Source organism: Gobio gobio, assembly GCF_949357685.1.
Source record: "Gobio gobio genome assembly, chromosome: 4".
Taxonomy (NCBI): domain Eukaryota; kingdom Metazoa; phylum Chordata; class Actinopteri; order Cypriniformes; family Gobionidae; genus Gobio; species Gobio gobio.
The window spans coordinates 57,593,894-57,609,240 of NC_137100.1; the positions used below are offsets into that span (position 1 = coordinate 57,593,894).

The following is a 15,347-nucleotide window of genomic DNA, read 5'->3' on the forward strand; positions in this document are numbered from 1 at the left end:
ATTTATATATATATATATGTATGTGTGTGTGTGTGTATGTGTGTGTGCTTAACTGGTTCATCCATATATCATTTCAGGAATGTATAAAAGAATGCTTACAGTAAACTAGCTTTTACGTAACACTGTATACAAAAATAACATTTAAACAAAGCACACGATACATGCACAATGATTCCAGTGTTATATTTGAGAGCTGTGAGCATAAAACACGCCTTAACCCTGTAAATATGCAGTAGACACACCTATTGTGCTCAGAAGTATGCTCCTCCTTTGACAACGGGGTCACGTGATTTACACAGAATCAAATGAATCCCTGTGTAGAGGTGAGGCGACGACGGGTAACCAAGATGATGTGATGATAAGAAGATGTGCACTTTGTTTCGAGGTTGTACTGTCAAAGGTAAGACGATTAACATCATTTTAGATGATATACAATGTACAATTTGGTATATGAGGAAAATACCTTTTATATAAGTAGTAAAGAAGTAGTTCCGGATATGCGCAGCTTGTCTTTGTGTGTGACAGGTCTGTTTATTTGTGACAGAACCGCATGATCTGATCGCGGAGCTGAAACCCGCTCATCACCCGCGTCTGTACGGCACCTCTGGCTGCGAGACATGGAGCGTCCGCTTCTCCCCGGACGGATCTTATTTCGCTTGGTCGATGGGCTACGGCATCGTCAAACTCCTACCCTGGCCCCTGACATCCAAAGAGTGCGTATTAATTCATTATATAACACAATGAGCTTGATATATGTAACATCATTACTCCTATGGGAGTACCTTCAAGCTGTCACGAACAAAAAGTAATATGATAGGCTACTTCCGGTTTTTTTAGACTGGTACAATGCTTGGCTAAAAAAACATTTTCGTTACTTTAAATCAAAATATTTAAAAATATATATTTTGCTAGTTGACAATTTTTCATTTTCATTTAGTTTAACTGAAACAAAAATGAATGAAAACTATAGAATGACAAAAATACTAAAACGTTAACTAAAATTAAAATGAAAACTACTTTACAATATTAATACAAAACTACTATAGTAACGTTATATCAATGATAAAATAACATGGATCATACATTAGTGCCATGTTATCAAAGTATTTTATATATTTGTATTAATTCCAATCACTGACGACATTCAAAAGACAGCTGAAAACTCCTCTCTTCCTGAGCACTTAATATCATTATAAAAAAACAAAAACTATGCTTTCACTTTCCTTTAATCCATCCCTATTCTAGCTTATGCTACTATAAGCAATGTCTGAAACGTTGTATTTTGAGCACTTTTTGTGATTATTCGCCTCTTCATGGCAAATCACTTCCTGCATTCCTCATTTGTAAGTCACTTGGATAAAAGCGTCTACAAAATGAATACATGTAAATGTAATTGACAATTCTATTTTATGCATCAGTGTTTTATTTATTTATTTATTTATTTATTTATTGACAATACTATTTTACTACAGTCCTTATAAAAATGACCACATTATTAATTCCATGTTATCAAACTTACCTTGATATGATCATGTGATGTTAATATACCATGGCATTCTTTGCAAATGGTACATGACTGTACTAATATAGTACCATGATACAGTATATCACAGCTCTATCGGTTGCATTTTATTTTAAAGTACGTGCACTTTTGATGTACTTAGAGTGTACTACTTGCCCACAAAAGTACTGAGAAATGTAAGGTAACTACTTGGGTTACGGTTTAGGGATATGTTCAGGGTTAGTACATAGTCAGTGTCATTACTACAATAAGTATATAGTATGTTAATAGGAAACAAGATTGTAAAATAAAGTGCTACCGCGCTCTATCTTTTGATGCTGTACCACAATGCCATCACAGTACTTTTTGAACATAAAGTGACGATAATGTGGAAGACTGTTCCAAGGAACAACGATGGATGCTGATTCAGAACATCTACTTAGATGTAGAGCACAGCTGAATCCTCTTGTCTGTATTAACAGTAATGCTGAAGCTGGATGCAGTGAAGAGAAGACGCTTAACTGCGGTCAGATGGTGTGGGCATTGGCGTTTGGACCCTGCCGGTCTATCCGCATGGATGTTTTACATCAGAACGGACGTGACCATGAACTACTGCTGGCCACTGGTCTGAACAACGGCGCGATCCAAGTGTGGGTCGTCTCAACTGGTAAGATTGAACCAACAAGAACTTACATTGGTCTAAATATTAACAAGATGGTGGCACACAACCTGAAGTGTATGTACTATAAGATTTTATTATGTTAGTAAATCCCTGCTCTGTCTCCAGGAAATCTGAGGTTTACTCTAACTGGACATGAGGCTCCTGTCAGGGATTTGGTCTTCACTCCAAATGGAAGTCTCACGCTTGTATCGGCCTCCCGAGACAAAACTTTAAGGATATGGAACTTGGCAAAGAAAGGTTAGAGCATCTGATGTGGAAGAAACTTCTTAGCAATGAGATGATAAAAGCTTTCATGGTCTTTAATTCTGCACTTATGAACATTGTATTCAGCCATGTGCACAGATAGACCCCAAGTGGTACTCAAGCATCTGGTTTCGGATTAGATAAGTGCCCTTTTTGCAAGGAATTTTTTATAGTTCCAAACAAAGCAGAAATATTGTGTCTCCCAGCAACATGTTGTACACAGCAGTTTTTTGTTCTTGAATGATTCACCGTTTTTGAATGAATCGGGTAAGTCAATGATTCAGTGACTCATTCATAAGGTCAATGGACACTTGCTTCTTTCATGAATGAATAAAACGGTTTAAATGAATCTGTTAAATGAATGATTCTGTGATTTACTTTTTACTAATCACGGCCCTGATTGTATTGTTAATATTTGCAGGCACCAGTCCCCATGTGCTGCGGGGTCCAAACTACTGGGTGTTCAGATGTTCCATATCACCTGACAGCAGTATGATCGCCTCGGTTGGCAACCTCGACTCTGTGAGTTTATTAGTGTTATTTTAGTTGTATTTAAAAACTATTGTTGTATTTATTTTGAGTATTTACTGTATATATTTTGAGTCGGTTTTTATTTTTATATTTTCGGTTTAGTCAGTTTTCTATTATTTCTATTTAGCTTTTTTTTAGTTAGTTGCCAACATTTCTATTTTTTTTGTTTTTAAGCTTAACTCTTTCTCCGCCAAACTGAATTTTCCGGTTTCCGTGTTATACGGTAGAGGGCGCTATTACGCATCTTCTGAAAGAGTGCTGAATCTCCTGATCAAAACAAATGCGAAGAAGTTGCAGAAACAAGCGATATCATATGTAATCATATGCTTATACAAAATAACAGGATCTCCAACATTAAACAGCATATAAATCAAAACTGTCTTGTGTTACTGAATTAAACGTCAACCCAGGATGAGCTATAGGACTGAGAAGCTTTGGGGTGTTGATGGACTTGATCTAATCCATCTATGTTTTGATCATTGTTCAGAATCCGATCCTGATGTAGTCTTTGACAAAAACGTGATTTTCTCAGCTTTTTGCTCAAAATTTTGCTTTTTTATGAAAAAGTAGAGGATCTGTTCTTTCATTTGATATATTGCATGTTCAGATATTCATACTTAATACTTAATATTCTGTGGTCCGTGAACATTTTGTGAAAATTATCACAAAACGCTGGCAGGGAAAGAGTCAAGTTTTTATGTGTGTGTGTATATATATAAAATATACATTCTACATTGTCTGAATTTCTTGTTCCCAACAGAAGGTGTATTTGTGGAGCTTGCGGTCCTACACCTTCATGAGACACCTTAAATACGACCACGAGCGCACCATGGCATCATGTGACTTTTCCCAGGACGGAGCGCTGCTCGCAGTAGCGTCGTACCATTCCACAACAGGCTGGTGGCTGGACCTGTGGGACCCGTACACAGCAGATCTCCTGACTAGAGTAGAGTATGTTGGCAAACCAAAATGTTCCTTTCTCACGTCTTTATTTATTTAATTTTTTTTAAACAAACATTCCAGAAAATGTCAGCACGGACATCTGGTTTTCTGCTGCACAGAAAGAAAATAATACTGTTTTAAAATGAGATTTTTGGGCTATTTTCTGTAAACATAATATGGGAGCTTGTTTCCATCATGGAATTAAATTAATGAAAAGGTTATTGCAACTCTTTATGTGACAATTTGGAGACTTTTCCTCACAATTGTGAGTTTATTTCACACAATTTTGACTTTTTTTCTTAGAATTGTGAGTTTATATCACACAATTTGGAGTTTGTAACTGACATTTGCAAGTTTATATAAATGTATAGCATTTTTTGGAACCAAAAAGTTCCATAAAGTGTCAGCACAAACATCTGCTTTCATGCTGCACAGAAGAGAGAAAATAAAACCGTGTTAGAGTCAGAAATTATATTTTTGGCTATTTTTTTTGTAACCATATGGAAGCTTGTTTCCAGCATGGAATAAAAAAAATTAAAAAGGTAATTGCAACTTTTGAATCTGACATTTCTGACTTTTTTTCCTCACAATTGCGAATATCACACAATTAGGACTTTTATTTCTCAGAACCGTGAGTTTCTGAATGCATTATAACTTGCACTTTTGGAGTTCATACACATTTCTGAGAAAAGAAAAATCAGAAATAATTGCAACTGTTTAATCTGACATTTCTGACTTGTTTCCTCACAATTGCGAATATAACACAATTTGGACTTTTTTTATTTCTCAGAACCGTTTGTTTCTGAATGCATTATAACTTGCACTGTTGGAGTTTATACACATTTCTGAGAAAAGACTCTGAATTTAAAGGTATAAACTCGCTTTTTTCACAATTGCGCATTTATATTGAGCAATTCTGACTTTATTACTTTACTTTATAACTGAGTTTTTTTTCTTCGAATCGTGAGATATAAGCTTACAATTGCGAGTTATAGAGTACATTTTGAGACAAACCTTCGAATGTAACATTTAAAGCTGAATGATTTTGAAAGTGTATTGTTTCTCATACTTCTCATAATGTAATGTAAGCAATACTTTCTTCCCTTTCCAGAGACTGTGAGGTGTGTGCTTACAGAAGTGACAATTTACTGACATCTATGAGTTTCTCTCCGGTTGGCCTGCTGCTGGCTTTCAAAGACTACAGGTGAGCAGTAAACTATCTATTTGAGATCGTACATTTTCAGAACTACATTACAGGATGACCTCACACCTGATCGTCCACTTTCACTATTGTTACTGGTGACACTGTATTGTCCTGCAGGGCGTTACAGATCTGGGATTTGGAACAAGATAAACTAGTCGCCGACACCGATCACAGCCGCACTGGTGGCGTGTGCTGTGCTTTCCATCCACACGGGGGCGTCATTGCTACAGGGTATTGCAGTTCACATCAATGTGTTGGAACATTACGTTTTGGCTCTTGTTTACTCTAGAAATGTTAGGGTTTGAAATTTGTCTACTGGAATAAATATTAAGAACTATTTATTATTTGTAGGTGCAGAGATGGAAAAGTGAAATTCTGGAGAGTTCCTCGTCTTGTTCCAAGCCTTAGGCATCTGAGCAGGGTTGCCCTGAGATTCTCTGTTTCAACCTATCAGGTGGAGGCTCTTCCTTTGCCAAAAAGAATCCTGGAATACCTTACATATAGGGACGTTCCAAAGCAAAAGATCATATATTGTAAAGAACACTGCAGGTGACTGAAAACAAGTAATGTTTGTGGGTCAAACTTTGCTATAGCTGTTGCCTAATTTCCCCAGACTCAAAACAAAGAGACATTAAATTATGATGCTATACTTGAATATTTATTTAAAAACTTGTATTTTTTTACACAATTACTTCGAAAATGTAGCATTTGTTTTACAAAGAACTGAAAATAAACATTTCAAAAAATATTACAGGTTTCTGAGCAGTTTTGTTTTTGTCAAAAAAATATGAAGTAGTAAAGAACTTCCTCACATGACATCACAACCCTTTCATGTGTCAGGTGTGAACCAATGGTCTATCCGTCGCTGACTACTATGTCTCTAACAGCCTGGAAAGCAGCAACCATTGAGCTCAGCTGGATCTTCTCATTGGTTCCCGAGGCCAGACGATACCTTATGGTTGAAAAGGAAAAAACCGAAGTTGAGCTCAAGTACATAATGTACAAAAATACAGTGTCACATGCAGTGGAAAAGCGCCGTGTGAGTAGAGTTAATGTAGGTTATGTATCCATGAGGTATATGCAGTGTTGGGGGTAACGCATTACAAGTAACTTGAGTTACGTAATCAGATTACTTTTTCCAAGTAACTAGTAAAGTAACGCATTACTTTTCAAATTTACAACAAAATATCGGAGTTACTTTTTCACATTTATTTGACTGACAGCTCTCCTGTCTCCATGTTGAGAAAAATCAAGAGTAAGTGCAGAGGCGTTGTGTGTAAACATGATGGTTATTGAAGTTCTAGATTAAATGTAAGCATGTATTTCTCACTTGCACAATATAGATTCAGTACTCCTCAAAATGAATAAAATCAGTCAAACCTCCAATAATTAAATGTTAAATAAAACAAATATTTTTATGCATTTAATCTACCTTTATTGACCAATGTCTTGCTGCTGACCTTTGATGATCCAGTTAAACCATGAGCAAAAATACTAGATTTTTTGTTTTTATTGGTAAAACCAATTCTTCCATTATCCAGAATGGCAGCACAGCAGAGCTGCGCCCTCTACTGTTCATGCGTGAATTTGCATTTTTACCTCAGCCTGAGGCTTATTTAAATTTTGGTATGAAGAGGTCTTTACATTTGCACAAAAATAGAACTTTTTGTTATAAAAAAAAAACCAAGCCCAGCCCAGGTGAGAAAAAGTAACGCAAAAGTAACGTAACGCATTACTTTTCTTAAAAAGTAACTAAGTAACTCAATTAGTTACTTTTTTAAGGGAGTAACGCAATATTGTAATTAGGGCTGGGCAAATTAACGCGTTAACGCTGGCGATTAATTTTTTCAGCTTAACGCATTAAAAATATTTAACGCAAATAACGCAGCGTCCGTTTTTATATCCATTTTTGCTTAGCGTTACATAATCATCACGCTCCTATTCATGTAAATGCTTCCAAGCGTGACAAAACACTGGAGAACGCGCTGTTTGCCAATGTCCTGTGTGTGTGTGTGTGTGTGTGGATGCGTCTCATGTCAGCTAATCAAGGGACACACACACACACACACACACACACTCGACGCATAGATAGACTCGCGTCAGTTTCCTGCTCACATCCAGTTCTCTTTTGCCCTTGAACAAACAATAAAACAGAGGATTTTTGAGTATTCTCATATTAGGAGTCTTAAATGAACTTAAAGAGTTGTGAGGAAATGAGATGCGCGGGACAGCGCGTGAGATCCGCGGCCGTTCTTAAAGTGACAGGAGCACTGATGATGCCTGTCATTAATGTTCATCAAAGATCAACGGGAAGAGAGAAAATTGTAGCTTTAATGATGATTAATCTATATTTCATTTATTATTTATGCAGGTAAGAAAGCTGTTTGATAACTATTACATTTCTGTATATGTATATGTATATGGGTAAATATAACATTTATTATTTTGGGTTTATGTAAAGATTGTTTTAAGTTCACTTAAATTAAAAGTTGTTTTTTTAAAGCCTAATAAATGTTGAAATTGGGAGCTTTCAGTTATACTGTAATGTAACGTCATTAATGTTTCATAGAGACATCAGTGATACTGGCCTTCAGGTGCATAAAAAGATGCAATTACAACACATATTTAAAATATGCTGTCTTTAAATTGTTTATACATTAATTTGGAGAGTAACTGAAATTACAATATCAAAATATTAAAAACTTGCAATTAATCGCGATTAATTACAGAAAAAAATGCGATTAATTAGTTAATTTTTTTAATCGATGCCCAGCACTAATTGTAATGCATTACTTTTCAAACTTTCCCCAACACTGGGTATATGGAAGTGGTGCTGTTCATATTTAACAGTAATCAAACCAGTGATAAATACAGTAGGGGTGTAACAGTACACAAAACTGACGGTTCGGTACGTACCTCGTTTTTGAAGTCACGGTTCGGTACAGCAGCTTTACAAAATAGATTTTTATTTATTTTTATTAAACAGTGGTTTTCTGAAAAAAATTAGTCTGTCCTTAAATTAATTCAATTATAACTAAAAGTTTCTTAAAGATAATGCTGTAAACTAAATAGGGAGCAATTACTTACACATTGCTATTAAAGATTAACAACAGAGCCCAAACTATTAGCCTAAATTCAGTTGCTATTTATTTTTAGCTCAAGTTTCACATAAGGCAGTTTTTGTGTTAACTTCTAAATCTAATTATATATATTTTTCTCCAATTCGTTGAAATGTAATCATTTATATACACTGGCTGTCATTTTCATGACAGATTTATTTAAACATACAATAAATAAACAAGACATCACTAACAGGTTAAGTAGAATACAATGAATATATAGGCTAATACAGAGCATATATTTAGCAAAATAATCTCTCTAGTGAAGTAACAGCTGTGGAAATGACTGCCTGAGGTAAATGTGATGCTACGTGACATTGTTTACAAGCTGTTTTATTGTCTTTCCACCGTTGAAACACCGATTGAGCGATTACACGACATATGATACATTTCAGTAAGTTGTAATGTATCCACAACATACCTTAAGAGATGTTCTTTTCTTTTAATACCTTAAGAGATGTTCATAGATCTTTTATGTTTATTCTTTAGGAAGAGATGATCGCGTTCACTCTGCGTGTCATCGCTTGAAGTTGAACTGACGCCACGTCTATACAGTCACGTCACATTAAAGAGCGTCAAAACGGCATTTATCGTTTGAAATTCATGATAAAATGGACTGAATACTTAATGTGTTTGTGTGGGAACTCGGATTGAAGTGTGTTCCGCGCTTACAACAAGTCAACTGTTAACTGTTAAAGATTGCACTCGGAAACCGTACACACGCGCACCGAACCGAAAGCCCTGTACCGAAACGGTTCGATACGAATACGTGTACCGTTACACCCATAAAATACAGCTTATCTCTTGCTCTACTGATTTACTAACAACTTGACAAAATGAATGTACTCACTCAATATCTGCAAGTTTTATAAGCAAACCCATGCGGATAGAGGATGGGAAATCCACTAAAATGGAGACAAAAACATTAGAGCAAAATAACATTTAATTTCCCTACAGAAACCCAGACACACATGCTGTGTGATACATATTTTTTACCATGCAACAGTTAGAATATACTCATTTTTGCAGTCTAGATGCAGGCTTAATATTTAGTACATTAGCTACACTCTGCTACTTCTAACAGGCGTCCTTTAAAAACAAGAACCGGTTTCCGTGACAACCACAAAAGGATCTCCATGGCAGCGAGGGCAGGGGAAACATCGAGCTCATCACTAGAGTTCCGACGGTGTTCTAGACTCTCTGCTGCTTTAGTTCTTTGAAACAGGAACCGATTATAGAGCTATGCATTGCTGAATAACTCTGTTAACAGTGTGGTCTTACCGCGGTGAATGAGAAGATGGACTTCAGTCAAAATGTCATGAAGTGCCAGACCTTTCAGAGTTTTGAGCTGCAGAATTTCTGTTGAACCTGGTTAAGGACTTTTGAAACGGCATTTTCACCACAATGATATTCTCATAAATGATTAAATATCCTAAAATAATAATTTTATTAGAAATATCAATATTAAAAACATTTGATTCTATAGTAAATATTTATAAAAGAAATGTGATGTTTGATCAGTGATAATATTACATGTACAGAACACAAACGTAACAGAGTTTAGGATATATGGAGCATAATCTATTTTTGGTGTAATTTTCCTGATATGGATTTTATGTTACTTTTTAAATGTACATATTTTTAAATGTACCTTTTTACTTATTTTAATTATTAATTTATGTTTATGGTTACTTTGGTCGAATGTTGAATCTACATTATTATCATTAATAATAATATTTTGTGGTGATAATTTTAGAAAATGTAATTAATATTTATTAAAATTTTATTTACACTGATTAGATTGGTGACCTTTTTACCCAATCGCAAGTCTGCACAAAATAAATCTCCAACGGGACTGTATAAAATAATAAGAAACATAAAATAAAATAAAACATTTATTATTTAAAATAATACAAATATTTGAAATTAAGAATATAAAATAAGTAAAAATAATAAATTATATATATATATATATATATATATATATATATATATATATATATATATATATATATATATATATATATATATATATATATATATATATATATATATATATATATATAATAAAATAAAAAATAGATCTTTATCAAGAACAGACATTCTTGCATTTTAAAACCTAGAATAAAACATCCAGTTATTAACAAAAGCAGATGCAGTCAAAATTCGAAAATCACACTGCTCTTATTCATGTCTCAAAATAAAATAACATTTATATTTTTTAATGATAAAAATGTTGGAAATTAATAATAATAAAATACATTAAACTAAAATAAAATTATATTAAATAGATCTTATTCTAGTAGAAAGAAGGGAAAAAATGTGATTGGGTAAGAAAAGTCAACACATGCTAGTTTAGATCATCAATAGAAAGTGTCAAAAATATATTTTTTTATTCACATTTAAAAAAAGAAAGGTTAATATGCAACAGAAAAGCTTGAGGAACTAATTACCGTTAACCAACCACTGGAGTAAAAAGGATACGGTTATACGCAGTGGTGAAGTCTTTATTGAGGGCCCAGTCCAGTATGTTGGCGATGTCTGATCTGAGAGGATGTCCAGTGCATGTGTACACCATCTCCTCTGTCACCTTCCCATAGGCCATATGGGTACTCTACACATCAAAACATAACACATTTTCCTCAAGAATATTCGTCACGCCAGCAGCAATGTAATGATCGGAAAACCCTAAAAACATCACTTTTTCGCATGATACACACCTGTAAAATGTTTAGTGATCGTCTCATGTCTCCTGTCGAGAGGGTCACAATGGCCTTCATGCCATCTGGAGTGATGTCAATGCTATCAGTGAAAACAAAGCAGATTTTTAATTATTTATGAATCTATGCTAGGGAAACACAATGTATGGTTTTATTTGCTCAAAGTTATCAGTGCTGTCCTGCGCCAGAGGGCAGAGCCGATATAAAACGTGCGTTTGTGTGTGAAGAGTTTTTTAATCAAATGGGCCATAGGGCTGGGTCACTCCAGCCGGGATCTTTTGTGTTCAGGGTCTTTTGAGTGGATCCATCTGATGATGACTCACTTCAGATATGATCCAAAAATTATGATAAAAACACTAGACGGTCTTAATATTGTCTTTCAATGTTGCTCTATTTAAAAAGGGCTCGCTTATTATTAAACAAAAATATAAACATAACTAGTTTTTTTTGCATTTTCTGAAGAAATGTTAGTGGTGAAGATTTCTGTCAGAATGCAATTAATTCAACATTAAATTTCATTGATAAATAACATCCACTTGTCTCACCTCTCCTGCTGTATCACATGCTCTAGTCTGGGGATCATCTGGCTCTGGGACAGGGGCCCGAAACGAAACCGCGTGCATCGAGACTGCAGCGCAGGTATGATCTTTGAGAGGTAGTTACAGATCAGACAGAAACGTGTGTTCTCTGTGAACTTCTCAATGACTGAGAGAGGGATAGAGGGTGAGAGGAGAATCAGACGTGGTTCAATGAAGTCTGCACAAATAAATCTCCAAAGGGATGGCAAAAATAAAATAAAATGGCCTGCTTTCACAGACAGGGCTAAGTTAAATGCGAGCATTTAAGTTGTTTTTATACACGTGCATTAGAAAAGGAATTAATGGTGTGCATCTTGAGACAAAACAATGGCACTGACATATTTTTAGATCAAACATGCATTTTAGTCTGGGACTAGACCTAAGCCTTGTCTGTGAAACCAGGCAAAAAAGTTTTATTTCAAATAAGACATTCTTGCATTTTAAAACATTTATTTAATAAAAGCAGATGCGTTGTCAAAATTACTCTTAACAATATTTAACACTGTTGCCTCAAAATAAAATAAAAATGATTTATTTAAATAATAAAAAATATTTGAAAAGAAGAATAATATCAAATATGTTAAATTAAATTAAGAATAAAAAATTTAAAAATAATCAAAAATCTTTATATATCAAGATGTTCACAACACAATTATTTAATAAAATCAGATGCATTGTAAAAATTGATTAAACTCTCTTTTTCCCCAATCAAACTTCTCTCATTCAGGTCTCAAAATTAAACATATACATACATATATATACATATATACATATATATATATATATATATATATATACATATATATATATATATATATATATATATATATATATATATATATATATATATACATGTATATACATGTATATACATGTATATACATGTATATATATGTATATATATGTATATATATATATATATATACACATATATATATATACACACATATATATATATATATATATATATATATATATATATATATACACACATATATATATATATATATATATATATACACATATATATATATACATATATATATATATATATATATACACATATATATATATATATATATATATATATATATATATATATATATATATATATATATATTTTTTTTTTTTATAATAAAGTTAAGCCTTAAAAAGTTCAAACTTAAGTTAATAATAATATAAAAAAATAGTAATATAAAAATGTAATCACATCTAACATAAAAAGTTGCTTACATAATATGTGTGTGTGTGTATGTATGTATGTATGTATATGTATATGTATATGTATATGTATATGTATATATATATATATATATATATATATATATATATATATATATATATATATATATATATATATATATATATATATATATATATATATATATATATATATATATATATTAAAACATGTATATATATTATATGTACTATATACATGTACTATGTTAAAATTATGTATAATATATATTATATATATATATATATATATTTTTTTTTTTTTTTTTTTTTTTTTCAGAGCTGTATAAATAATATATAATAATATATACACACACAAATATTATGTAAACAAAAACTTTTGTAAGACATGATTAATCGCAATTAAGCGATTTGAAAACAAATTATGTAGAATAATAATAATAATAAATAGATCTTTATCCACTTAGATATCCACAACATCATTTTATACATTTTAAAAACTGGATATAAAGCATGCAGTTATTTAATAAAATCAGATGCTTTGTCCAAATTAACCTTAAACTCTTTCATTTCCCCCCCCAATCATAATCCCACTGCTCTCATTCATGTCTCACTGTGGACAGTGAATTGGCAGATCCCTATTCTTCTGCCATCGGGCCATTTGGGGGCTCAGCAGGTGAACTGATGGAGGGGCAGATGGTACGCTACCTCTCCTCAAAGCATTCTGTGCATCCTGGGTCATAGCATCCGCCTCGTCCAGGATCACCAACTTAAAGCCTTTCCTACAAGGAGCGAACACAACTAATTATCAGTTATTTTACAATAACAGTAAATATTGCAATAAAAGCCTAAAACCAGATGTCATGCAATATGGAAACAAATAGTAAAGAAGTTGCTACATGAAAATGAATTTTTTATATTTTGTGTGATAACATTATTATATTATACAAATTGTTCATGAATGCGCTGTAAGGGTGGGTACAGTTCTTACTTGAAGATGGTTCGCGTACTGGCAAAGCTGAGGATCGGCCCCCTCACCACATCTATACCACGGTCATCTGATGCATTGAGCTGATCAAGTAAAATGTTTTATAGTTCCCATCAAAAATTTTACAAAAGATTTGCAACAAGCATATTTAGCCTTAAAGGGATAGTTCACCCAAAAATGAAATTGTCATCACTTACTCAACCACCTGTATGAGCTGTTGAACACTAAAGATATTTTAAATAATGTTGGTAACCAGACAGTTGACGGTAGCCATTAACTTCCATAGGATTTTATCCTACTATGGAAGTCAATGGCTACCATCAAATGTTTGATTACCAATATTATTCAAAATATTCAAGAGTAGAAAAAAAACTCATATAGGTTTGGAACTAACTACATAAAATGGATGACAATACGTTTTTTTTGTCATGGGGAAGATTTCGCCAAACATCTGCATTTGGAAAACTTCTGCAAAAAAATATCTGCAGTACCTCCAGAACCATGGAGTTGAATTCTTTATCTTTGTACAGCTGTTTGGCACATGCGAGTATAGTAGAGGTCTTTCCTGTTCCTGGAGGTCCATAGAAGAGCAGATGAGGCAATCGGTCTTCACTGATGAACTTCTGGACTGTGGAAAAAAGTGAACGTGGACATTTATTAAAAGTACATTTAGATCAAATTTACAAGAATGTACTGGTCTTAAAAAAACAAATAAAAAAAAAACAATTATAAAGAATGGAGCTTTAAAACTGCAAAAGTATGCAAAAGTTGTGTGTAAGAAACAAACTGAAGTTTTCATTTTGGGTGAACAATTTCTTTAATAACTCAGAGATGTACAGTATAGTAGTATTGCAGTGCAAATCTTTATTTGTTAATAATAATACTAATGGCAGAAACCAATTTATAATCCATACATATCACTGCTTACTTGTGCTCAGGATATCTTGGTGAGAGATGAGATCATCTAATGTCTGTGGCCTGTACTTCTCAACCCTGTAAAAAAAAAAAAAAAAAAATACTTTTGTTACATCATGTTGTTTAAGTGACATCAACACCAATGAAATTCTCTTACCTTTTTTAAATTGACCCTAGATCTCTATGACATTACGATATTATATTACAATGTTAATAGCTATCATTATAAGTAGATATTATTAATAAAGAGCTTATCTTTTCAGATATTCAGTAGTCATAGCATTTCTCCATCAGTATGTCAGCTGTCATAACAACAATGCAGGTCTGATATATTCTCGTTTATCTATTTTCATACATTTTGCATGACGAGCTCAACTACAGACAGTGGTTGTTTATTATTATTCATAAATCCATCATGGTCATACGTGCAGAATAAGTGCAATCCAAATGTAAACAAAGCAAAACTGTGCAAAGATGCACGTGATGTCGGCTAAACATTGTCTCAAGGAGCATTAACACATTTTACTTATAATATCTGCTGACAACAAAAGAGAAAATTGTTCACTACCAAATGCAAATTAAATTACCATGGTAAATTTCTCGTCTGAGTTTGTGCTTTATTTGTTGATGCCATTCTCTTCTCTTATATTTTGTTCAATCAATCCTTCGATGTGTGTCTTGGCGCGTTTTTCTGACTACACAGAGATTTCCATCCGCGAACGTC

At 33.2% G+C, this 15,347-nt stretch overlaps 2 protein-coding genes across 2 annotated transcripts; one reads left to right on the plus strand and one right to left on the minus strand.

Annotated features, from left to right (window-relative positions):
• The first annotated feature begins 268 nt into the window (after positions 1-268).
• wsb2 (WD repeat and SOCS box containing 2) lies at positions 269-5,843 on the plus strand. Its single transcript, XM_079813933.1, has 9 exons — positions 269-400; positions 545-713; positions 1,984-2,168; positions 2,289-2,420; positions 2,848-2,948; positions 3,718-3,908; positions 5,011-5,103; positions 5,221-5,334; positions 5,455-5,843. The coding sequence occupies exons 1-9, from the start codon at positions 367-369 to the stop codon at positions 5,654-5,656; spliced, it is 1,221 nt and encodes a 406-aa protein (XP_079670059.1). The 5' UTR covers positions 269-366; the 3' UTR covers positions 5,657-5,843.
• On the minus strand, positions 5,742-15,347 carry rfc5 (replication factor C (activator 1) 5). Its single transcript, XM_079813934.1, has 11 exons — positions 15,211-15,347; positions 14,637-14,701; positions 14,200-14,336; positions 13,712-13,791; positions 13,429-13,502; positions 11,488-11,647; positions 10,943-11,024; positions 10,707-10,836; positions 9,504-9,581; positions 9,073-9,127; positions 5,742-6,055 (listed from the first exon to the last, which is right to left on the minus strand). Exons 1-11 carry the CDS (start codon positions 15,255-15,257, stop codon positions 5,959-5,961), a joined length of 1,005 nt encoding a protein of 334 aa, XP_079670060.1. The 5' UTR covers positions 15,258-15,347; the 3' UTR covers positions 5,742-5,958.

Coding starts and splice junctions, on each gene's coding strand:
- wsb2 (XM_079813933.1), top strand. CDS start 367: ATGTGCACTTTGTTTCGAGGTTGTACTGTCAAAG. Junction 401..544: donor TCGAGGTTGTACTGTCAAAG/GTAAGACGATTA, acceptor TATTTGTGACAG/AACCGCATGATCTGATCGCG. Junction 3,909..5,010: donor GATCTCCTGACTAGAGTAGA/GTATGTTGGCAA, acceptor TTCCCTTTCCAG/AGACTGTGAGGTGTGTGCTT.
- rfc5 (XM_079813934.1), bottom strand. CDS start 15,257: ATGGCATCAACAAATAAAGCACAAACTCAGACGAGAAATTTACCATG. Junction 14,337..14,636: donor CCAAGATATCCTGAGCACAA/GTAAGCAGTGAT, acceptor TTTTTTCCACAG/TCCAGAAGTTCATCAGTGAA. Junction 11,025..11,487: donor CATGTGATACAGCAGGAGAG/GTGAGACAAGTG, acceptor TTTCACTGATAG/CATTGACATCACTCCAGATG.